This window comes from Callorhinus ursinus, unplaced genomic scaffold, assembly GCF_003265705.2.
Source record: "Callorhinus ursinus isolate GAN/ISIS: 27379988/994484 unplaced genomic scaffold, GSC_fseal_2.0 scaffold15, whole genome shotgun sequence".
NCBI lineage: Eukaryota > Metazoa > Chordata > Mammalia > Carnivora > Otariidae > Callorhinus > Callorhinus ursinus.
The window spans coordinates 30,385,177-30,411,800 of NW_027397077.1; the positions used below are offsets into that span (position 1 = coordinate 30,385,177).

Consider the following 26,624-nt stretch of genomic DNA (forward strand, 5'->3'; position numbering starts at 1 on the left):
TTTATTTATTTATTTATTTATTTATTTATTTATTTATTTATTTATTTGAGAAAGAGAGAACATTGAGCAGGAGGGGCAGGGAGAGGGAGAGAGAATCCCAAGTAGACTCCATGCAGAGTGCAGAGCCCGATACAGGGCTGGCTCCCATGACCCACGAGATCATGACCTGAGCTAAAACCAAGAGTCGGATGCTCAACCTCCTGAGCCACCCAGGTGCCCCTGGATTCACCTATTAATACTTCATTTTTGGTTGAGTATTTGTTTTGCTCTGCTGAGATTCTAATGATCACGGTTGGTAAGCTGGCATACTTCCTTACAACAAAGGGGTCTGTAAATCGGCTTGCAGACCAAATCCGGCCTGCTGGATTTATGTTTTCATAAACAGGCCATACATGTCATTTACGTTTGTCTGTAGCTGCCTTCTCACTACAGTGTCCCAAGCTGAGTAGCTGTGACAGAGATGGTGTGGCTCACAAAGGCTGAAATATATACAGTCTAGTTCTTTTCAGAAAGGCTTGGCAATCCCTGTTTTAGAAGAAGAGTCAGTAGGTACCAGAAGATGTATGTTTAATACTTACATATGAGTGGCCTTGAGAATTAAGAAAAATGCTAAAGAAAAGAGTAAGTAAATGATGTCACGGAGATTCAAAGCTCACATAGTTTCCACACTGCACTGCCTCTTTTTTCTCTGACACGTGCTCTGGTCTCAACCCTAAATGTACTGTTTGTAGAATCCTCTATGGGTAGCCCGCTGGTGTAGGCAGGTTGTTTTGAGAACATTAAAGAGTTGTCTTTGGACCATTACTCAGAATGGACCCTGCTCTTTGTGCGACTGTGCCATTTGGTTGAAAATAACATGTTTAGAGGAAATCAAGTCATTTTTAATCATGGTGCCTTCCATGTCCAACAGTCTTCACATCTAAGCATCATCTCAAAATGGAAATTAGGGAACTGAAATCATAGAAAGTTTTAGACTTTGAGGACATGAATTCCAAACAGTGGAAACACTAGGACTACGCTGTTGGCAAAAGCCACCTTGATGATGGAGCTGATATGCTACTCGGCCTCCACATAGTTCAAAGCTTGTCACAATCCAGGTCACGTACGTGAGTTTGGCTCCTGATGGCCTGTCTGATTTGGGCCATATGATTAAATAGATACAGACATAATCCCAATAGAGGTAGCATTTCAGCATTTTTTGAGTGTTTGCTATGTAGCAGGACCAGTACTAAGTGCTCTCCCTGTATTATTTTCATTAAAATAGAAAATCTATGAGGGAGGTATTTTCACTGTTTTGTGGATGTGAGAATTGAGTCATATAGAGTTAACTTACCTAGAGCCATGTAGTAAAGTAAGTATTAAGCAATATTTAAACCTAAATCAGTTTTATTCTCCATGCTGAGCTCTTAAGCCTATAGTATTCCATGAACTTGTTTTCAAATATGTAGAAAGCACTGAAGAAATATTTGAAGACTTTTTAAATGTTAATTTGTTTGGTAAAGCTATGGTTTTTCTTTATCCTAACAGTAAAGAAACTCAGCGTTAATTAACTTCCAACTTTTGTGTCGAGCTGTATGTAAGATTTAAATTATTTTAAAAACAAGTTCTTAGATCTGGAACGTTAACAATGGCAGTGATTAGTTAACAACGGCAGTGATTATTGTATTGCTTAGTCTGTGAATTTTTTAATAAAATGACATAATTGTATACTTTGCTTTCTAGTAAGTGATGGAAATATTTTTAGGTAATTTATCTCTTTTTTTAAAATTTTAAAATTTTTATTTATTTGAGAGAGAGTGAGCATGTGAGAGAGAGCACAAGAGAGAGCATGAGCAGGGGGAGAAGGGTCAGAGGAAGAGCCCTGATGCTGGGCTTGATCCCAGGATCCTGGGATCATGACCCGAGCCCAAGACAGATGCTTCACTGACTGGGTCACCCAGGCGCTCTGATAATTCATCTCTTTTTGTTGCTTTGTATGTTCTAAATAGTTGTTGATTGTGTGTATGAGAGCTTTCTATATAATTCTCTCCAATTATAGATTACTGTAGTTTTTCAGTTGACTTTGTGGTATTTTATACAAATGCTTTCAAATCTGTAAAGAGCAGTATTTCTTTCTAATTTCCAACATTTGGATCTTTAGTGTGTTCATTTTTCATTTTTTATCTAATTGCATTATATAGACCAAGGAAGGCATTTTATGTCGAGTAAAAATATATATATATATATATATTTTTTTTTTTTTTTGATATCTTGGACTGAGAGCCAAAAGGATTTATTCTAGCCTTTCCCTTGCCACAGATGGCTGCACAATTTGGGGACATGTTTCATTTCTTGGACTATCCTTGTGGTAATCTTACAATACGTTGTGCTCTTGCACAAATCCCTTGGTCTTGCTGGTTGCAAATTCTTTGAAAGGCACTGTCTAATTAATCTTTCTGATTAGCACTTGCAATAGTGCTTAGTATATAGTAAATATTTTAAAATATGTAATTTATTAATCAGTTATTGATTCTACATATAATAAGTACTTATTTGGTGCCTCATATTAAACCAGAAACCATAGAGGACACAAATTACTGTCCAAATTATTACACTAAAAGATTAAAAGTGCTTAAGTGGAGACAATGAAAATATAATATGGGGTAAAGTCCATCATTTTTAGTCGGTATGATGAAGGTGGTGCTCCAGTATGGCATAGTGATAAAGAACATGGGCTCTGGAGTGGAAAAACTGGTTTGGATTCACATTTTGGTTGGCCATTTACTGGCTCTAAAACTAGGCAAAGTTTTGTTTATTCTTGCTAGACCTCAATTTTCCCATGTATGATATTGTAATAAAATGATGTCTACATCATAGAATTAAGTTGATGGCTGCAAATAATTAAGATAGTGCCTTGCATACCACAAGCACACACAGAATCAAAAATAAGGGACAACATAACGTGAATTGTTAAGGCTGTGAAATCTGAGGCACTGTTGTTCATGTTTATTTCTTTAGTAAATGACACCTATGAACTTGGAGAACTGAATTATATCAACATTACGACTCCATTGAAGCCCATCTGGCGTCTCTCAAACCTCAATGCAACTACCAAGTACAAATTCTACTTGAGGGCTTGTACTTCAAAGGGTTGCGGAAAACCAATTACAGAGGAAAGCTCCACGTTAGGAGAAGGGGGTAAGTGCAGGAGACTTCTGCATGCTGTTTTTTAAACTGCTCTGAAGGGACTGTACCAAGCTAGTCATTGTAAATTAGAAATGATTGTGATCTCAATCTGTGTGACCTTTTGTTTTTCACTGATATAGATACAGAATTTATTTCTCTTGTTTGTAAAGTTCACATTGACTCAATTTATGGATTTCTACACAACAGCAGTGAAACTATAGCCTCAGTGTATGTAAGATCAGGAACTATAATTTTACTTAATTAAAATAGGAGTACGTAAGGTCATAAAGTTATTCATAAGGTTACTAGAGGGATATTTTTCTTTTGGAAGTGTTTTCATACAGAAAAATATTTGCCTCTTGCCCTGGTGGATGTTTTGTAACAATTATCTAATACATTTCTCTTCCATGTCTTAGCTCATATATATGTATATATATATATATATATATATATATATATATATATAATTAATGTAGCAGTTTTATTTTACTGTCTACCGGTTGATGCCAAATACTGGCTTGGAAATGGCCCATCAACCTCTGATTTAATTTGTATAATTCTCCAAATTCAATTGCACTTTTCGGTTTTGTTTTGTTTGTTTCCAACCCAGACCTGTTTCCCTTCCCAAATTATTTCGACAGTTATGATTTTAACAATGTTCTTGCTAAACTTAAAAGGAGAAAAATTAAGAAGGCAGAGCATAAAAAGGAAATGAATCAGAGGAACTGCTGCACACACTAATAAGTTAAAAAAGAGGGCTTTGTGCTGGATTCAAGTCGATCAGACCTGGAAGGGTATTTGATGGGGGGAGCAAGGAGAAGGAGATGGCAGGAAGGCAGACAGAATCATTTGCTTATCATGTACTATGTGTCAGACACTGCCCTGAATGCATTTCCAAATTTTAGATTAGAAAAAAAAAGATTGGGCGCCTGGGTGGCTCAGTTGGTTAAGCGACTGCCTTCGGCTCAGGTCATGATCCTGGAGTTCCGGGATCGAGTCCCGCGTCAGGCTCCCTGCTCAGTGGGGAGTCCGCTTCTCCCTCTGACCCTCCCTCCTCTCATGTGCTCTCTCTCTCTCATTCTCTCTCTCAAATAAATAAATAAAATCTTTAAAAGATAAAAAGAAAAAGAAAGGTTGAGTCAGTCAATGGAAAAAGAAAATAGTAATGAAAAAAACTAAGTTGTCACTTATAAAATATGTATATTATTATAAAATATATTTAAGTGTATGTGAATCACTGTCAAAGCGGGGGTTTGTGTGTATGAATGGTTACGCTCTGACCTTTACTGTCTGTTTCTCCTTCTTATCGTCCCTACTGTGTCTACCTAATGAAGGATTTACATTCTCCTCAGATACCCGAAGTACTCAAAACTCCCCTTTATGCGAAAAGTATGTATACTCAAAGAGTTTCTTCCAAGAAACCCACACATTGTTCCCAAGGACAAATGAGACACCAAGTGAAATGAAGAACTCATTTACCTACTCAAAAGAGAGATTTAAAGATGATGATTGAAAACTTTAGTAACTAAAAGGATCTTATTTCTCAAGAGGTCAAAGTGGCATCGAGTGTTCAATACAGAGAAAAGAAGTCAGAAGAGTAGTGATCTAAATATGCAAATTCCGTATTTTTCAAAACAGGGTTTAAGGAATGGAGAGAGTTGCTATTTTGTTAGAACCAAAACCATAATATGCATGAGATATGCTAATCCCATTATTGCTAACTTGCAGCAGGTAAGAAAAAAAATTCATAAAATTCTCTTACAATAGTTACAGTTACCATATGCATATATGGAAGTATTTAGAAAATCTCAGTTTGGTCGCCTTCATGTTGGAAAAACTGTTTTTAGCAGATGGAAAATGGTGTTTGTGTTGTTTTATAAATGATGCTGCATCTTCATTGCAAATGAAAGATGCAGCTACTGTGCTTGAGTGTCCTACGGCCTAGTTCTTCCCTGCCCTATGTCTCAGGAATTTGAAAATGTTCCTTACTAGTATGTTTGTGCTCTTTTTCAGGATTCTGCACTTTCAGCTACTGCCCCTTTGCCCATTGACAGTGCTTTCTCTTCTGTAGGCATGTCTTGCCATATTTGCAGGAAAGAAACTATAATAATCCCTTTTTGCCACTGGATTTCAGCATGATCTTTGGAAAAGGAAAAATACATATATATTTTCACGGAGGAGATAAATCTTGATATCACTAAACACTCCAAAAATAACTTTTGCACAAATTGGAATCTATTTCTGCGTATCTTTCTTCTCCTTGCTCTGCCTAGATAGCACATTTTAAGGTCATGTGACATTTATTCAGAAAATAGGATTTGATACACAAGCTTTTTTTTTTTCCTGATTGTCACTCTGATTTTGAGGTGGCTCACATTCCATAGTCTAAGAGGGGGAAGATGGTGGAGCTAATCAGAAATATTTGTGTCATTGCTGGTTTGAAAAAAACACTTGCTTTGCACTATTTTTCAAAAGCTTGCACTATTTAATGTTATACTAATATTTCTGTTTTCCAAAGTCAAAATTAATTGTGTTCTATTGCAGTGGTGCTCGATCTTAAAGGCTTTGCTCAGCTAATATAATTGGCCTTATTTCTCTCATGATGACATTTTTTAATGAAGCCCTTTTGTTATCAGTAACTATATCATCAATTTCTATTCTATGGTTAAAAGTTATAACCAGATTTTAATGTGTGGTATATACCCATTTGAAACAGGGTTTCATAACTTTTAATATTCTCAACATGGTATATATTATTTTATTCTCAGTGTAAATTATTTACATTTATTATGTTGAGCTGATTCTCAGCAAAACTATGGATCAAATACAAAAATATTTTACATGTTTTATTGCAACATCAGAAGTTAAATGTATATTTAATCACACTCAACTCATTTTTATCTGCTACTATGAGATTCTACAGTTAATATATTGATATAGTCATCTTTCTTTTTTAAAAGTATTAATGTCTCATAATATTTTAAAAATCTCATTTTTAAATGAGATTTGCATTTCATATTTCAAATGAAATATGCATTTCATTTAAAGGTACTTATAAACCTGTACTTTATGTACCTATAAACCTGCTTATGTTTCTACAAATTTCAAGTATTTAATATATGACCATGTTATGATACTATTCCATCAATATTTATAGAGAAGACCAAGACAAAAAAAGTAATATATATTTAAAATTATAATGTCATTTGCTTTAAAAATAAACCAAAATGGCCATGGTCAGTTTCCTGCTAGATCTGTGAAAGTTCAAATTGCACAGAATGACACTGTATAATTTTTTGAGGTCTGTGTTTGGTTTTGAACCATTCATGTAACCGGGCAGATTTTTAATACCATTTCATCAACAAGTACGTCATCTTTAAAGGACATGAATTAAATTCATTTCATTTCCTCCATTTCAGTATATTACGAAAGGAAATCTTGAAATGTTGATTTTCTTGATCTCCACGGTAATTCAAAAACTATCTGAGAAAAAAAATGCTGCAAATGGTTCTCTTCTCAAATAACACTGTTTTTGTTTGTTTGTTTTTTGTTTTTACTTTTCATGTCCTGCTTTTCAATGATTACAATTTATATGATTTAACTGTGTACATTTCTTAGGTAAGAGTATCGGGAAGATACCAGAAGGAGTGAATCTTACTCAAAAGACTCACCCCATAGAGGTATTTGAGCCGGGAGCTGAACATAGAGTTCGCCTATTGACTAAGAATTGGGTTGATAACAATAGCATTTTTGAAGATGTAATTGAGACAAGAGGGAGAGGTGAGACATGAGATTGTATTTGGGGCATTCTTAGACAATAAATATATTTTGTAGATTATTTAATTTTACATACTTCCTGTATTAAAGATAAAAATATGGAGTACATTAGTTACAGAGATAACAGTTTCAGTTTGTTTTGGCAGAGCATTTTTTTATTATTATTATGTTCAGTTAGCCAGCGTATAGTACATCATTAGTTTTTGATGTAGCGTTCAACGATTCATGAGTTGCGTATAACACCCAGTGCTCATCATAGCATTTATAAAATTATCGAAATGAAAAATGTTCCACAAAGATCCAACATATTCCTTATTGTTTTTGCCAGAGTAGTTGACTAAAAAAAATACCTCCTGCCAATTAACACATGTTAATAACAAAACTAAACATAGAAAACCAAAACAGAATAAAACCCGCAGAAACCCCACGGCGATCTGCATATAACCAAGGCAGCTTATGCTTTTGCTTGCTTGCGCTGCTTCTGTGTTTCATTCAGTCTGCCTCCACTATCCCTTTTTGGTTTTCATCCTCAGAGTCAAATGCAACTTGAGAGGGCCCTTTCTAAGTACAGAATGAACGATTCATTAGTATTCTTCCAATGAAATGTCCTTTCAATCACATTCCCTCTAGGGTCACTGAAAGGCAAAATAAAACGGATGCTATTTTGTATGTTTAAAAATGATGCTTCACTTTCCCAAAGGGGCCGTAATCCCAAAGATGGTCTCTAGCATTCAACGTGTGACTTCTCTTTGTACAACAGAGTACGCTGGTTTATACGATGACATCTCCACTCAAGGCTGGTTTATTGGACTGATGTGTGCAATTGCTCTTCTGACACTAATACTGTTAACTGTTTGCTTTGTGAAGAGGAACAGAGGTGGAAAGTACTCAGGTAAAGCTGTTGCTTAATATAGTAATATACTTTCAGTTTATTAAATAGTATTTTCTAGGAGGCATTCTTCAGAGACATCTTTTATTTTTTAAATTACACATTTAAGTCAGATTTATGGTAGCACAATAGATATGCAATGTACTGAGAGGAAAAAAAATCCTATATTAACTAACCAAAGGATGTAAGGTCTAGAGTATTATTTTCTGGTGGTTACTAGTCTCTAACGAGGCACATAATACTTCCAGCCTTCTATTTTCTGCCTGTAAAATATCAGAGATGTTCAGAACACTAATCGCTAAACCACACACACATATTTAAGAGGAAGGACCTATTTATAGCATGCCTTGTCATGTGTTTGTGACCCAGAGAATGTTTGCACTGGTACCTTCTAATAGTACTGTCTCCACTAGTCAGCTTTACTAGAGTTAACCATTGCTGGGAATGCATTTTTTATTACCATGACATATATTAGATACACTGCCTCCTGAATTAATGTACATAAAATGTAAATAAAAACCATCAAAGTTAATGTAACAGTTGGCTTTAATTTAATTCAACTTCCAAATTTATCTTTTAGATGTACATATTATGTTGTTGCTATTATTATTATTGTTATTGTTATTGCTTAGTGTTCAAGATGCTTTTATATAAGGGGAAAGATTTAGATCCCACTGCTATCAGTTTGATGATGTTCAGATTAGTGAGAAGTTCTTTTATTGGCTTATTACTCATTTAACAAATATTTATTGGGAATCTATACGTATATTGAACAATCAAAGACGAGCATAATTTTTAAATTTTTGTAACATCTAATGCAAATTATGCATGGAAATTTATGCAGTCATAGATCTCTTTTTTTTTCCTATGAGGACTGAATTATTACGAATTAGATTTTCAATGATTAATAGATGTCCTAGTTAATTGGAAAATTTAAAGACATATAGCATTCTGCTTTGAGGATCCCCAACAAATAGACTTGTGAAATGTGACCCTCTCCAAATTCTAATGACGGTGACTAACATAACATAACAAAAAAAGAAAAAGAATAGAAAAGAAAAAAAAAGTCAGCATTTCACATTATAGGACAACTAAAAGAATCCCTTAGGTCTCTGCAAGTAGTAGTAAAAGATGCCATGAAGAAGAATCGTTACAGGGTTGCTGGGTTTGTCTCACAGAATCAAAGAATGAATCTTGCAGACACACATGGGTGAAGTGAAGTGAAAGTTTACTAAGTGAAGGTGAGAGCAGAAAGGAAAGAAAAAAGCTCTCCGAGTGAGAGGGGTCCCGACAGGGTTGCCACTGAGGACTTTTAAGGGCAGGCTTTTATTGAGAACGGACTGGGAAGCTCGAGGCCTTGAGAGTCTTCTGCCATCTTGGTTTGTTCCCTTATCTCTTGTTCCTCTCTGTCTCAGCATCTCCACCTGCCAGGAATAGTGTCCAAGCCTGGCCAGGGGAGTCAGGGGCCTCCTATCTCTCCTGCCTAGACCTTAACCCTTTCCCTACTCACGGGACAGGACCTGTGGGCAGAAATTGCTATACTGGGATTGTGAGCAGTGACTGATTGTATACTTTTTAATGTGTGGGGGTGAGGGATCGGGCAAGTCTCTAAGGAATCTGGAAACAAGGCTTTCAGGACCTCGAGGGGCCAGCTGCTGCCAAGATAAGGTTCCTTTTAAATGTTAAAGCGCTAAAGCAGCCATGAGTTCCTTGAGGAAGGTCATGTTCTCCATGTTTCAGGTATCTATCAGTGGGCTGTAAGCTCTAAGGAGATTTTAATGTAAGCTACATTTCTTTTGTCTTTGTTTCCCACATCAGGATTTTTTTTTTTTTTTTTTTTGAGAGAGAGAGAGCGAGTGAGCGAGAGAGTACAAGCAGGGAGAGGGTCAGAGGGGGAGAGACAGAGAGAGAGAGAGAGAGAGAGTGAGGGAGAAGCAGACTCCCTGTTGAAGCAGGGAGCCCGATGTGGGGCTCCATCCCAGGACCCTGGGATCATGACCTGAGCTGAAGGCAGACACTTAACCAACTGAACCACCCAGGCGCCTCTCACATCAGGATTTTTGTTTGAGTTTTCCTAGTAAAGTTAAACAAAAGCCCCCTTGCCCTATGTCCCACTATTTGGAATAATTCAAATTTAAAATGTCACTATAGACCTGAATATTCTGATTTTTGAGGCAATTATGAGTAAGAGAGAGAGAGAGCAGAACAACCAAACGGTTGACTTTTAATCACTTTAGCTTAGTGACATAGATCTGGTATAAGCCTATGACATCATCAAAAAGTTTTGGATAGTAAAATGTGTATCTAGTAATTTGGTCTCCATTCAGAAACCGTAACTAAGTTTGACTCTTCCAGTAAGACTTGTTGCCCACATAATACTGAATAGCCACATGAAGATCTGCAACATGCTGTAATTCTAATGACAAATCAGGAGAATCCAGGAGATCATTTTCCCTTTTTTTGCATAAACAAGGAGGTAACTAATGGGTTGTAGATACAACCACAAAAAAAAACCCCAAAAAAACCCTTGACTTACTAGTATCAAAAAATTGGAGCAATGTTGTTCTCATTGATTATCCCTCTTTAACAATACTGTTAATATGTCTTCAAAAATTATTTGTGTTACTTTCCCCTATTTGTTTTTTAGTGAAAGAAAAGGAAGATCTGCATCCAGATCCAGAAGTTCAGTCAGTAAAAGATGAAACCTTTGGTGAATACAGGTAAATAATGTTCCATTTTAAAATGTATTAAAATGTGTGCTGATCAGGTTACAAGCTTAAAAATACAAAAATAAACAAGTATTTATTCTTAAAATAAAGGTTACACTACTATATTGTAATGCCTTTTTAAAGAATAGTTTGCAAAAATAGGACCTGCTTAAGAGAGAGCAGCCGACCTCCAGGTGCAGGGGTGTGTGTAACCACACTCTAGGTAGATGTGTGTGCTGGGAAACTTTTCTTAAAGCTCTGTGTGCTATGCAAAAGGACACTATTTCACTTTTTATTTAGAGTGAATATCTATTTGGAGTATTAAAACATCTTGAAGTCTTCAGCATGGCCATTATGGGCCCAGGTTGTATCCAATTTATATCCGTAAACATGTACTCCGTGCACCTACTGTCTAGAGTTACAAAGGTGAACAAGTTACAGATCCTAGTCGGAGGAGGAAAAAAACCTATCTCTGCAAATCACTGTAATTAGGTAGAGAGTAAGAGTGCAAAAAGTGGAGCAGCTCTGTCTGCCTTGAAGGGATGCTGATAATGGATCATCCAAAGAGATAAGATAGGCTGTAAAGAATGAAGTGGATTGTGTTACTGTTAACTACTGGGTGCCACATGACCAAACTCAAGGGGGAGAAGCGTGCCATGCCTGGGAGGAATGGCCTGGTATCTGGAGGAGGGAGGTAGCTCTTGAGGATGCATTCAACTTACCATTCTCCTGTCATTGCTCACCATCTGACCCCTTCCACAACCATCGCTGCTTCTTAGCCCTTCCCATTTGGGATGTTCTTGTTTTCAGTCAGATCCTCTGTATACTGCAGACAAGAGAGCTTGCAATGCCCGGGCTTCTACAGCCTTTAGCACACAGGAGGCCAGGATTCATATCGGAAAAGAGACCTGATTGACTCTAACTGGCCTATCCCTGGATCCATTATTATAATCAATGACATAGAGCATTATGATGAGCTGTTTGGGGTTAACCGATGTACACCTGAGCCTCATTAGAGGCTCTCCTTTGCTCTATACTGATTCTTCTTTTTTCCACTTAACCAAAGCTCTCTTTATATTTTTATATTTCTTGATTAATCACTTTAAGTTCTTTCCAGAATAAGGATCCTTTGAGGGAGAAGAAGGAAGGAAAGAGGGGAGAGAAGGAGGGAGAGAAGGAAAAAGGAAGGGAAGAAGAGAGACTGAAAGAGAGGGAAACTTGGAACTTTACAAATTTACAAATTGTGGCTCAAATTCCATGAGGCAAGAATCATTAAGGGCCTATGTCAACTGTTCAGAATATATTTGAAAGACAAATATTAATAGTTCAATTTTATAGGCAAGAAACCTATGATAATGCCTTGTTCAAAAACTCATTCCCCCACACCCTGCTGCCTCTTGAAAAAAGATACCACCTCACACCGGTCAGAATGGCTACAATTAACAAGTCAGGAAACGACAGATGTTGGCGGGGATGCGGAGAAAGGGGAACCCTCCTACACTGTTGGTGGGAATGCAAGCTGGTGCAACCCCTCTGGAAAACAGTATGGAGGTTCCTCAAACAGTTGAAAATAGAGCTACCCTACGACCCAGCAATTGCACTACTGGGTATTTACCCCAAAGATACAAATGTAGGGATCCGAAGGGGTACGTGCACCCCAATGTTTATAGCAGCAATGTCCACAATAGCCAAACTGTGGAAAGAGCCAAGATGTCCATCGACAGATGAACGGATAAAGAAGATGGTGTGTGTGTGTGTGTGTGTGTGTGTGTGTGTGTGTGTGTGTGTAAAATGGAATATTATGCAGCCATCAAAAAACAGAATCTTGACATTTGCAACAATGTGGATGGAACTAGAAGGTATTATGCTAAGCGGAATAAGTCAATCAGAGAAAGACAAGTATCATGTGATCTTACTGATATGAGGAATTTGAGAAACAAGACATAGGATCATAGGGGAAGGGAGGGAAAAATGAAACAAGATGAAACCAGAGAGGGAGACAAACCATAAGACTCTTAATCTCGGGAAACACACTGAGGGTTGCTGGAGTGGTGGGGGGTGGGAGGGATGGGGTGGCTGGGTGACGGATATTGGGGAGGTTATGTGCTGTGGTGAGTGCCGTGAATTATGTAAGACTGATGAATCACAGACCTATACCCCTGAAACAAATAATACATTATATTTTGATTAAAAAAACTGGCAATGCACAAAAAAAAGATAGATAAAATCATCCCCTGCACTATTTCACCTGGCATCCCATTAATATAATTACTTATTAATAATTTAATTAAATCTCTTTAATCCCTTAATGTTCCCATCGTCTTTTCCCAAAACTACGTGTTCATCCAGAAAATGATCTAATCTCCAAGTTATCCCAGGAGACAGTTTTACTGGATGCTGTTCTTGCTCATGACATGAATTGTCATCCTTCCAGCTTCTGGTAATAGTTTCTTCACTACTTGTTGCCTGGTCCCTAAGCTAATGCCATATTTTTGTTTTTGTTTTGTGTTTCGGTAACTGTAAGTATCCCATATCAGGAGCCAATTACTCTAGGAGTCAGGATAGCCTGGGTTATGCTGCTGTCAAAAACAACACCAGAATCTTTTTCTTTCTGAAGTTATGTGTGCAACGCAGATGGCTCCATTCATCTTGATCCCTGAGGAGCGCTAGCTGGGAGATGAGCATCCAGGAGGACCACAGCAGGAGAAATAGAACATAGCAAATTGAGCATGGGCTCCAAAATGACACATGCCACTTTTGCTCACTTTTCTTGTGCCACAGCAAGTCACATGACAATGTATAACTCGGGAAAGACAGAGAATGCAACTCTGCCCTGTTCCCAGGAAGCTGAGAGATGGATCTATCTGATGAACAACACTGATTACCTAAAATTGCACAGTGCTAATCACATTCTAATTATATATATATATTTTGCCAAATTCATCCTTGTTAAAATTTTATGAAATCATTTAATTTGATGTACACATTTATAGTGTGATAGTAGTTAGAACTTAAAAACAAATCTTGATCCAGAAATTTAGATGACCATATCATTTTATAGACATGTTACTACCTCAAGAGTTATTTTTGTTGAAGAATAAAACCCAAACCATAAATTTAGGATACTTGTAGTATTTAGGTTCTAAAAATGCCAGCCATCTTTAAAAAATTTGAATAAACTTGAGTTTATAAACTATATTAAAGAAAGTTCTTTGGTTACCAGAAACAGAATTTGGCTGATTACCCTAATCAAAAGAGAAATTTGGGGAAGGATTTAGGGGTATGTACAGGATCAAAGGTAAAGACAAAAGATCAGGACTTGATGACTGGGAGTTCCAAAAGTTCATGAACTCAGAGGGAATAACATTATCCTCTATGTATGTCAGCAGACTGAATGTCTGCATATCTCAAACCTCCCAATTTTAAAGGGAAGCAGAAGTATTGTGAATAATAGAAAACAGTTTCTCAATTACTCAGTGTGACGCAAATTGGTTATGACTTTTTAAGCACTCATTTGTGAAGGGGTCATTTAGGGTTTATGTGTCTGCAATGCTAATGTGAATGTCTTGAAAATTTTAAGACCTATTAGCACCACTGCATGAGTCTTGCTTTATGTGAATATCTCAGATTTTGTTGAACGATTCTTTGTTTTGTAGTGACAGTGATGAAAAACCTCTCAAAGGAAGCCTTCGATCCCTTACCAGGGATATGCAGGCCACAGAAAGCGCCGACAGCTTAGTCCAGTATGGAGAAGGCGACCACGGTCTGTTCAGTGAAGATGGATCATTTATCGGTGCTTATGCTGGATCGAAGGAGAAAGGCTCTGTTGAAAGCAATGGAAGTTCTACAGCAACATTTCCACTCCGAGCATAAATGTATCCCATGTAAACATCAGTGGTTCACACCAACCTTCCATATTTATCTGTTCAAGGGAGCAAGAACTTTCACATAGGAATAGAAACATATTGGCAAAAGATTTCATCCAGAATTCGAACATCTTGCAATTATGTTGAGAAAAAATAGCACTGCCTTGAAAAAATAAAATACCAAGCACTATAGGCCTATATTGTTTTGTTTTGTTCTTCAGGTGCTGAAAATTCAGAACACAAAACATATCCTGTATTTAGATTCACCTCAACTGAACCCAAAGTATCGATTCAGTGTACTCCATTTTTGCCTGGTTTTACTGTTCACTGTGTTTGCATAGTTGTTGCTACCTTGTGGGTTTTTCTCTGTGTGCACATTTGTATTCAGTCTCTGAGAACTGTCTTAGTGACTTTACTTCACTACAGGTAAAAAGATGGTAAGCAAACTGGTTATTTAAAATGTAAAGAGGAATATGAATGTCTTATTAAAGCGGTTCATTGAATATATACAGTCTAAATCTATTATTTAAATTGTTAGTAGCAGGAGTCTTAGGTGAACAATCAACTCGTATTTATTGAGCGCCTAACTGTTTGCCCAGAGATGGTCATGTTAAAATAGAATGCTAACTTTTTCAGTTTCAACATGAATTTTTTTTTTATGTCTATCAGTTCTGACATCTAGAACCATCTTTTTTTTTTTTTTTTTTCCTTGGACTAAATTCAGCTGCAAAGGAAGTGGTGGTCAGAAGGTTATCTTATGAAGGAACAGGCCAAGGTATCCATGATGCTAGAGCCTAATAGCTAAACCCATTTAATATCTCCGTTTCTAAATTGACTGCTTTTACCCTTTTTCTATGTTTATATAATGGTATGCTCGCATATATTTCATGAATGCATTGTACATATTATGTTAATATTTACACAATTTAAAATATAGATGTGTTTTATTTTGAAGTGAGAAAAAGAACATTAACAGGCATGTTTGTACAGCTAGAGTATATAGTGAGATAACATGCCACTAGCATGAGGCTCCAAAACTGAAGACTTTGTATAGAGCATTTGGATTTTGTTCTTATATTGCTTTCTGCGACAGTCTCAAAATAAAATATCATATGAATATTGGAAATGTTTTCCTATTTTTCAAAATAAGTTTTTATTGTTGAGTATATTCTTACCCTGGCCCCCAAAAGAAAAAAGAACTGTTTACGGTAGAAATTTCCATACATATGTTTGCCTTTCACATTTTAAACATCTTCAGGGTGGGCTCTCTTTGCTCTTCTGTCAAAGTCAGTACAAATTCAGGGAATTAATTTCCTGGCATGTGGGCTACTAGTCCTTCTAAAATTGTACATGAAAATGGTTTAAAAATATTATGAAGGACTGTGCATGAATGCCAGTAAAATTCAGTGTTCAACTTCTCACTTTATGGAAACATTTGTTAACCCTACCATGAAATTCTTAATTAAGTGAAAGTGACTCACAGATTTTCCTTTATTTTTTGAACTGTAGCTGTGGCCATATATTGTTAAATCCTGACTTTGATTTATGCAGCCCACTGTATTTCTTGTGGACCGAGATTAGGGATGTTTTTATAATGATCAATGCAGTAATCCACATGGAGTATCTAATTGTCATTTTAAACCTTGTGTGTCCTCCAAAATATATAGGCAGCAAAAGAATGTCTGATTTAAAACAATGTGTCATGGGCTCAGGATTTGACCAAACTCCCAGAAGAAAGAGTTTCCAAAGGGGAAGGTATCTTGGTCCTCACCCTATGTATGAGGATCCACACATCCAGCAGTGCACCTTGAGCTTCATCCCCATCTGATTTCTAAAGCACTTTTCTGGAGGAAGAATCATCATGTTTTGACTTATCTGGGAGGAATTCCTGGTACTCAGCTACTGATGAGGCCAAGGTTAGGACTTCTGACTGTAGTTCTGTTGTTTTTCTAGTTCCTCTTCTTAGTCATCAGCCAAAAAAGGTTTTAAGAAAATCATGCAGGTTGGAAATAATCTCCAAAAAGCATTAGGGTATAGATTTATTATAAATTTGATAATCTTTAAGATAGAAGTTAATGCAAGTACTGAAGTGTTTCATTTTCCTAGACTTCTGTGTTTCCCTTTAGCAGTCTAATAGGAATGTTCCTGCTCATATTTTCTCAATGACCAAAATTTACAGCTAGGATAAATGACATTGCATTATCACTGCCTTTTGCTATTATTTTTCGTACCTTTTCTTAATGTCATTTGGCTTCTACTGGGAATCTTCAGTGCAGAAGGAATTGGTTTGTAACTAACTTTCTCTGTTAACTGTCAATATTAATTTAATGTAATAGATTGTATATAATCTCAAGGATTGTTGGTGGGAATGTGTTCCTAGAAAATTGTCCAAGGGTTGGGAAAATCCAAGTTCTCTTCCTGGTTCCAGCACTGATTTTGTACATAAACCTTAGGCACGTTGCTTGACCCCTTTTGCTTCATACTGTCTCAACTATAAAGTGCTAATGATTATCTCAGTTACCTTATCTTTGTCACAGGGTGTTCTTTTTTATGAAGAAAAATTTGAAAACGATAAAAGCTAAGATGCCTTTTAACTTCGTAAACAAACCTTTAATCTAACAATGTATCAAAAGCCACCCCACACATACCAACTCAACTTTTATCCTGTGAGCACATAAATATATTTTTATAGAAAAACAAATCTACAGGAAATAAAATCTACTGTTCAGTGAGCAGTATGATTTGCACATGCCATCAAAATTATTAATCAGAAAACAATTAAGCAGGGTCTTTGCTATACAAAAGTGTTTTTCATGGATTTTGCATGTGTATTTGTAGAAAATGTGAATTTGGTGGATTATTCTATTAGTATAAAGGCATCTGATATTTTAGATGTACCCATGTTTATAAAAGTGTAAAGCACAAGGAAATTATGCTGGAAGTCTCAAATAATATTTTTTTCCTATTTTGTATTCGTGGAAGAGATGAGATAAAGAGAGAACAATAATGAGAAATGTTGGTGTGTTTTTCTAAGCATTTAAAACATAATTGCCAATTGAAGCCCTAAATATGTTTACATGCCATTAAGATATGATTCTTGTAACAATTTTAAACTGATTATAAAGGGATTGGGTTTGTAATCTGTGGTAGTATATATAACCTAGTGTTCCCATAGTGAATAAGTAGGGTTGAGCCAAAGCTTACTTTGTTTTGTGTCTTAAATTGTTTGATTACATCATCAAAAGAGATAAAAGGTGTGTAGAATGGTTTACCTGATTACTTTTCTTTTTTTTTGGCTTAGATTAATACAATAGAACTTTATTAAAATGTGTTTGTATTGTAGGTGGTGTTTGTATTATGCTTATGAATATGTATGGTTTAAAAATATTTTCATTATACAAGAAATTCAGCTTTCCAAATAAAAGTTCAACTTCGTGTACTCTAAAAATGTTTGTATTCTTTTCTCTCCAGACAAGAAGAATCAGAATTTATAAATCAGCCTTACCTCCAGTTGCCTCTGATCCTGGAATATCTATAAATTAAGCATAAATTAATAAAGTGTAAATGACACATAAATAAAGTATTTTTATTTGAATGACTATACTTACAAATAGACCATTTAATAGCAACATCTACAAAATGTAATTTGCCAATAAATTCAGTGCTTAATGATAAATGTAAAATTAGGATGAATGTGTATTCATTTGATTGTTTTTAGAAAAAATGTAGAAATGTCAATTTTCAAGAAAATGTCCAATATACTATAGTTTCAAATAAGGCTAGCGAGTAATTGGGACACCCAATCTATTAAAAATTGTTATTTTTGCAAAGTGTTTTATGTGTATTAAGCACTTTACGTACATTATCACATTTAACCTCTGAAACTCAATCTTCTGTTTGTAGAATTAAGCCACAACATGCTTATATAACGGGGTGAGTGTAACGAGCATGGGCTAGAGCTGGAAATTAAACCCAATGCTGTCTGTCTCTAAAACTCAGACTCAGAATCTATATTAGTATATTAGAGTCTATATTAGTATATTTTTTTTTTATTCTCTCACTCCTCCACATTATCTTAGAAATGCTAAAGAAAGGTAAGTTTGAGTTTAATGTTCACTTAGTGATCATGTTTAGAAACTTCTTGGTTTCAAGATATGTGATCAAAACATACAATAGGGGGAAACAATATTATATGTATAAAACAATTGAATGTGTGTAAACTAAAAAGCAGTAATTGAAATAAATTGAAAATCTGCTGCCTTACAATTCTGGCAAGAGGAAAACATGGCATCCAAACTTGTTGGACTCTGGAGTTCTCTGCAGACTCAATCTTAGGTTTCTGTCCCACTTTACTGTCCCTCAAATGTGTCTTACACATCAGGCTTGATTGTCATGTGCAGACACATGACCTCAAGGTATTTTTAGCCCAGAATTCTCCATATATCTGATGCTTTTTATTTATGACTTCCTACTTGACATCTCCTCTCCTAATGTTGGAAGGATATTTCAAACTCAATGTTTCAAAAGTGAACGAGTAAGTTTCCCCTTCCCAATCTGTCCAACACACTGCCCTACTCCTCAACTGTACCTACAGTTAAGTGATTTTCAGCAATAGTATCCATCCAAGTATTCAAGCCAAAACCCTAACTTTCTCGCTTTCCCCATGCTCAGTCCATGACTAAATTCTGTTGATACTATTGCCTATGTATCTCCTGAACCTACCCACTGCTCTGTACTGTGATCATTTGGCTGGACCACTTTCCTGCTAACTGGGCTTTCTGTGTCCATTGGCTCCCTCTCCAAACTTTTGACCAGTATACAGGCAGGGTGATATTTGAAGTGCATATCTATTCATACTGTTTCCCTATGATGACCATCCTCCCCACCCCCCACCAATGACTTTCCTTTGCTTTTAAGATAATGACAAAAATCTTCAATTAGACTTCAATATTCTGCATGGTCAGACCCCTACTAAGCTCCCAATCCCATCATTCACCCTCCTCCCATTCCCCTCTCCAATCCTGTCATAAAGATTGTATCACATCCTTCAGATTCTCTAGGCCTAGTCCAACTGGTACCAGCCACTGGTGGCATGAGCAGCTCCACTCTATAGACTACAAGAGACTAACTGCAGATGGGAATTAACAGTAGTGCTCATGATGCACCTCTTGCTGAGGGGCTTTTCCCTGAACACTATGGCATGAGGTGCCGGGAGACCCTGCCTAGTGCCTATTCAGGTTCCATATGGAAACATGGAGAAATGAACACCATATGGAGCAAATGTTTATCCAATGGGAGAAGGGAACTGGTGGATAAATTCCAGCCCTCTCTCATTGGCCCCTCTCCACTCCCTTATCCTGAATGGTCCCACAGATTAGAGCAATAATCTGCATTTAATAGTGGCCAAACCAATAATGCACCTTCTCTTGGGTCTTCCTCTTTGCCTGACTCTCTTTTTTCCTCATGCCTAATCCTAACTTATTAGGATTGCACTCCCTAATAAATTAATAGCCCATATACTGATTGCTGTAGACTCTGCTGATAAGGACTCCAGGCTGACTCCTAATCTTTTATCAGGTCCAAATATTTGGCAAATTCCTTCCTGTTATGAGTTTCTTCTTCACAGAATCACTGATGTGCTATCAAGTTTAATGTTTCTTTAGGGAAAGCTCCTAAGACTTACATAACTAGGTCAAATCACTCTATTTTAGTGTATCATAATATGTACTTTTCATTTTTTTGTGCTAAACACTGTTGCAATTTTGCGCTTTTTTGTATGGCTACTTGATTATTGTCTTTATTTCTCCAATTAGTCTAGAAATTCTATAGGGGCAGGGGATGCATCTTCATTTTTACTGGAAATACCAGCCATCTAGCATAGTGTCTGGCACTTGATGAAGAGTTATTAAATATTTGTTAAATAAAAGAATGAGAGTCATGAAAAGGAGCTATTCCAAATAATGAATGCATTTAAGAGAATTGTAGTCCAGATATTGAAAGAGGTCTTCATTTGTACTCCTAAACAAATTTTTATCCAGTGTTCTCCATCTTAATAAATGACCCACTATCCACTCAATTACTTAAGCCAAAGCACTTAGAATCACTTTTTAATACACTTTTTCCCTCAGTTGTTTTTTTTTTTTTTTTTTTTGGTCAGAGAGAGAGAACACAAGCAGGGGGAGCAGCAGACTCCCTCCCCTTCGAGCACGGACCCCAGTATGGGACTTGATCTCAGGACCCTGGGATCATGACCCAAGCCAAAGGCAGACGCCCAACTGACTGAGCCACCCAGGCGTCCCTTCCCTCATTGTTCTACATCACCTCCTATTAGTCCTAACTCCAAAATATATATTTAAGTTTATTTATATTTCTCCTTTTTTTGCCCTCCTCTCCAATCTATAAAACAGTCATGGGGGTGGAGGGGCGCGACAGCTGGGCGGCTCAGTTGGTTTAGCGTCTGCCTTCAGCTCAGGTCATAATCCCAGCATCCTGGGAGCGAGTCCTGCATCGGGCTCCCTGCTCAGTGGGGAGACTGCTTCTCCCTCTGCCAGCCACTCCCCCTGGTTGTGAGCTCGCTCGCTCTCTCTGTCTGACAAATAAATAAATAAAACCTTTAAAGAAAAATAAAATAACAGGGAACTGGCTAACATATAAATCAGATTATACCAATAGTTTCTCAATAAATTTAGCTAAAACCCCTAATTCCTAACCACATGACCATCTATGAGTGAGCCCTGCTACCTGACTGACTGTATCCCATACAGTGTTCCTCCCAAAGTCATGCTTTGGCCATTCTGACCATCTCTGTATTTCTAGAGCCCACTAAAGCTGATTCCTGCCTAAAAGACATTCGCAATTGCTGTTCTTTCTGTCTGGAATGTTCTCCTGAATCTTGTATAAACTGGCTTCTGTTCTGATTAAATGTCACTTTTTCAGGGAAGATGTTTATGATTGTCAGCTGTAAAGTAGTCAGGTGCTATTTATGCTATTCCTTTATATCAGTCATTACTGTATTATTTCATATTCTTATGTGATTTTTTTCCCATCCTTCCTCCCACGAGTGTAAGCTCCTTGAGAACAGCAACTTTGTCTCTCTTGTTCGTTGCTCTGACTCCCAGAATTGGCCCCAGTATATAATACATTCCAGATAAATGTTTGTTGGGTAAATGGATGAGCTAAAACACCAAATGTGAAACAATGCAACAATTAAAATACAGGAAAACTAATCTGCTTATCAAAACACAGTGAGCTGAGTTTCATATTTTAAAAATATTCATATATTTAGAATATACTAGGCTTATTGGGCTGTTCATTTTGAAATATATAGAAATATCAAATCATTATGTTGTACACCTGAAACCAATAGAATGTTACATGTCAGTTATACCTAAAAAAACAAAAACAAAAACAAAAAACAACTATGTCAACAAGAACACAAAACTGTATACAGAAGGTCTGATCATAGAAGAAAAAAATTTTTTTTTCCAAAGCTGATACCAAGTCCTCCTTTCTTCTGCTTTTAGGAAAAGAAGTTTTTAATGTTTTGTAAAACAATTATGTAACTCAGTAATTAACTTAGTAATAAGAATCAGTACAAATTTCCTTTTGGGTAAACTTCAGTAAATTACATATCAAGAAGCTAATTGCAGTACAATATATATTAGAGTAATTATGATGATTAAAATGTTTTTAATGTATGTTTGTAATTCCATGGGGAAAATGTTTATATCATGAAACAGTAAGTTGCTATGTATAGTATGAAAGTTAACTATGTTTTAAGATGAATTTACAAAATAATTACACATGCCTTTTCCATGAAATTAAACAGTGGAAGCATCTTATAATAATTGTACTGCTCTAATAAAATTTGTAATTAAAAGACTCAACCACTAGATGGAAGTGTTTCAAAGTAATATAAACTGTGTGTACAGAAAGCACCCTATCGCCAAGGCATTTTCTATCTTGGCAGTTTTCAAGATTTAAACATGTATTACGTGTGTATTACTTAGGGATTTCACACTTCGTCCTTCACTTCTAAATTGTGATCTCATTATAATTATTACTGGCCTTCATTAATTCAAGTTTTCTGAATTATACAAATCTTTCTTAATTTTGAAAGGATCAGTATTTTTCAAATCTTAACAAAGTGTGATAAATTATAATACTTAGGACATTAAAAAAATAGTTTCTTAGTTTAACCTTTTTCCTTCTGGTAGAAACTGATAAAAGTGATCTCTAAATGATTTATATTATTATCTATTTCTAAACAAAGGTATATTTTTACAGTTCTTTTCTTTAATATATGAATAACCCAGGCATGGTGAATGATAAAATAATTTGTGATGAATATATGTATAGCTAAATATGAACAGTAATACCCATATCATAGGACTACTGTAAAGATAAAAATATGCAAATAATTCAGCTCCGTGAAATGTGCTAATTACACATTATGACGTAGTAATTAAATACTTTTATGAAACTACCTGTTAACTGAGAAGGTATAGTTATGTTCAGAATAGTTGATAATTCTGCAGGAAAGAATAAGAGGTCATTTGAAATAAACTATTTTGTCCAGAAAGGTCATTAGGTGAAATCTGAGTTGACATATAACCAAATGAAGCATTAATATCAAAGTCAACTTGAACTTCAGTACATAAAAGTTAAATGCCTTTACATAATTGGCAGCTCTCAAATTAATAGTCCCAAACTTCAGCAGGCATCAGCATCCGCTGCCCGGCTTGAGTGCCAAATTCCATCCCCAGAGTCTGTGGTTCTGTAGATTTGGGATGGGGCCCAAGACTTTGCATTTTTAAAAAGTTCCCAGATGTGTTGTTTCTCCCACTGGTTCAGAGATGGCAACTTGAGAACCACTGACCTACACCAATGCATAGATTTGAAAACAGTTAAACTTGAGAAAAATTCAAACAGAATGAAATGTTCCATCAGCTTTCTGGATATTCTTTTCATAGAAGTAGTACATTGAATTTCAGAAGGAAAAGTAATAGCATATTCCCTTCATGATTTATGGACTAAAATCCACAACACAGGAGTATCTATTTTCAATGTTTTGTAATATCTGACAGATATTTTATTTTTTACCCCAGGAAATGCTGGTCCAGGAAAAATTGCTCAAATTCCTGCTGTATTAGATTTTTTTTTGTAATTAAGCAAATGAAATATCTCACCTTGATGGACTCTCAGAAGTTATAAAATGGTTAGAAAATTGCTTCAGCATCCATTTTGGTTTTGTGGCAGAGCAATCTCCTATTTGCTCCTGGTTCTCTCCCAATCTGGGCAGAAAGTCCCTCTGCACTGGGATAAGCAACACAGAACTTCCTTAAATCCTTCAACACCCTTCATCAGCCCCTGCCCCACTCCATCCGCTATTTCTTCATCCCCCCCAGCAGCTGTTGAAGTACATGCCTAAAACGTAAACCTCTTCTAAATTATCCCACTTCCCAGGATTCTCCAGGCTTCTCTGTTTCACAAATATTTAGGATGCTTTTGTGTTCATGGGGGTACCTAGTGTCCATGGTAAGATAAACAAAACGTGCAAACTACCGTGCAAAATGGACCAGCATAGAACTTTGCTCTTTAGAGACAAAGCACCTATATTAGTACTTCTTCCTGAAACTATAACTTATCAGAGGTAAATTCATCATTCTCTGGTTTTTCCATGATGTTAGAAAAATATACAACCTAGGTTGTAGCTGTGGCAAGTTCAAATCTGAAACATGTAAGTCCAGTGCAATAATATAATAGTAAAATTAAAATTTAAAGAAACAGAACACTATTCGTGTTCATAGAATTGGCAAAAATAAAAAATGATCATAATGTTTAAGGTTGGCAAGGAAGGTAGCAAACTGTTTATAACTCCTGCTGGTAGCACAAACTCGTAAAAAAAAAAATTAAAAAGCTATTTGGTGAAATGTATCAAAATGTATAGGAAGCCCCCAAAATATACTCTAGGAATATAATTAAGTATTGGAATATAATTAAGAACATTGCATTTCCTACGATTTATATTAAACTCTAAGGGGAAAAATATCAATATAATGCAAATTTTAAATTTTTGAAATAACACCTGTTATCAAGATAGCATTTTATAGTGACAGAATGTCATAACAGAAACCTCAAGTTCATAATCAGGGAGTCAATACTCTGGCATATATATATATATATATATATATATATATATACACACACACACACACACACAGGGAGAGAGAGAGAGTCCATCTATGTGCACATGCATATTTTCTGGGAAAAGTGCATAATAACTTTAATATGATTCTCAAAGCTGCTCATATGCACAGTTTGGCATTTAAAAAGACGTCTGGGGAATTCTCTGAAGCCCGCTTTATTCACCATTCTTAGGTTGGTTAACTAGTAAATCCCACATTTAATACAAGAGGAAACTGGAGTATAAAAAAATAAGTTTCTCAAAGGCACTGTGCTATGTATAATGTATGGTAAAGTGTATGGATACAGCAAAGTTCCCTATCTTCTATTTATATCCATATATTGATATATCTCTCTATATTAAAATATATATATAAAACCTCCCTAACACATTTTGATGTTTGTGCTTTTATATTTGTCACTGTTCAAATTAAAATGCCTCTTCAGAAAAAAATGGGGTATCTAGTTTAATATCATTATTTTATAGAATGAGCCCAGTAAAAGGGCTGTGCCCAAAGTCACATTGCTTATCTGTAGTGATGAAAGCTAAAAGATAGGTATCCTCTGATTTTTTAGGTAGACTTGCATCCAATATTCCAGATTTCAAATCCCCAACTTTTTAGTAGTCTGACCTAACAAGCCTCTTAAAATTCAATTTTCTCATCTGTACTAATAGCTAACTTTCAGGTTTGTGGAAGGAATGATTGAGAAAATTATAACCAAAATAACAAGGTACAAAATAGTCTCTTACCAAATGGTTGATGGACACTGTAAAACAAAGATAAATTCTTATATAATGATTGTCATGTGTGAATGCAAGTAAGATAATGACTGTGATGGTTAAAATGGAGCCTTCCATGACTGGTTATAAAAAATATAAATCCCTTATAATTTATGTTATGGATATTTATAAACTATCTTAACCACATCTGTACCACAAGTTACAGGAAAACAGTTTTCCGGTAGGAACTATTGAGTCTTCAATCCCTCCAGAAGTCTCACATCTTTCTACTCCACTGCTAGAAGTAAAGCTTCTCTAATAGCCCCTGCCACTTCCCCAAAACAGCGCCTCCCCCCGGCCCCATCCACAGGGGATAGGTTCCAATACTGCCAAGGGGGTGCCTGAAACTGCAAATAGTACCAAACCCTGTATATACTATGTCTTTTCCTACACATACTTATGATAAAGTTTAATTTGTAAATTAGCACAGTAAGAGGTTGACAACAATAACTAATAATAAAACAGAATTATAACAGTATACTGTAGTAAAAGTTAGGTAAATGCGGTCTCTCTCTCCCTCTCTCTCTCTCACAATTCCTTACTATACTCTACTCACCTTTCTTCTTCCTGTAATGATGTGAGCTGCTAAGACACCTACGTGATGAGATGAAGTGAGGTGAATGAATGTAGGTGTTGTGATGTAATGTTAGGCTACTACTGACCTTTTGATGATATCTCAAAAGGAGGATCATCTGCTTCTGGACCTCAGCTGATTGCCAGTAACTGAAACCTGGAAAAACAAGACCACGGGGGACTACTGTACTCCAGTTGAAATCATGATGTCAAAAGTGATCACTGCCTGCAGCCTTTCTCAGAAAAATGTCTGGGAGTCATTATAACTGAAACAAGTGATAGAGGACGGACTTCTAATGGTAGCCCACTTCTGGGCTTCCCTTGAGTGGGTAGTTCTCCATCTTTATAGTTTAAGTGACGTTTTTCAGAAACTAATGAAACACAGGAGATCCTAAACTTCTTTAAGGATTTCAGGGTCCTTATACTTTCTTTGGGACTATGGGCATAATATTATAGCATTTATGATCCCATCCGTTAAAAGCATATATTTTTCTTTATTCTTTTCCTTACAAAATTATTTCTTTCTCTGCCAGCCTTGTGAAATCAGAGGACACAAAGAATGCAGCTAATTGCTTGTACAATCCCCTACTGTATAGTTAAGTTCATGGGGATACACATTATAACTGGAATACTGCAGATGGTTAGACACATGGTACCTAAAATGTTATTTATACTTTGGA

The 26,624-nt window shown here is 36.1% G+C and overlaps 1 protein-coding gene across 18 annotated transcripts in view; it reads left to right on the forward strand.

Moving 5' to 3' along the window:
- CHL1 (cell adhesion molecule L1 like) overlaps nucleotides 1-18,064 on the forward strand; it is a 205,805-nt gene extending 187,741 nt beyond the window's left edge. For 17 of the 18 annotated variants that reach the window (XM_073901557.1, XM_073901545.1, XM_073901556.1 and 14 more), the window contains 5 exons: nucleotides 2,998-3,177; nucleotides 6,784-6,945; nucleotides 7,703-7,834; nucleotides 10,479-10,551; nucleotides 14,196-18,064. In XM_073901557.1, the coding sequence (XP_073757658.1) occupies nucleotides 2,998-3,177; nucleotides 6,784-6,945; nucleotides 7,703-7,834; nucleotides 10,479-10,551; nucleotides 14,196-14,412 (764 nt within the window). In that variant the 3' untranslated portion in view covers nucleotides 14,413-18,064. The remainder of the gene's footprint in view (nucleotides 1-2,997; nucleotides 3,178-6,783; nucleotides 6,946-7,702; nucleotides 7,835-10,478; nucleotides 10,552-14,195) is intronic. The other variant, XM_073901560.1, reaches the window with a different exon arrangement.
- Nucleotides 18,065-26,624: the final 8,560 nt, after the last annotated feature.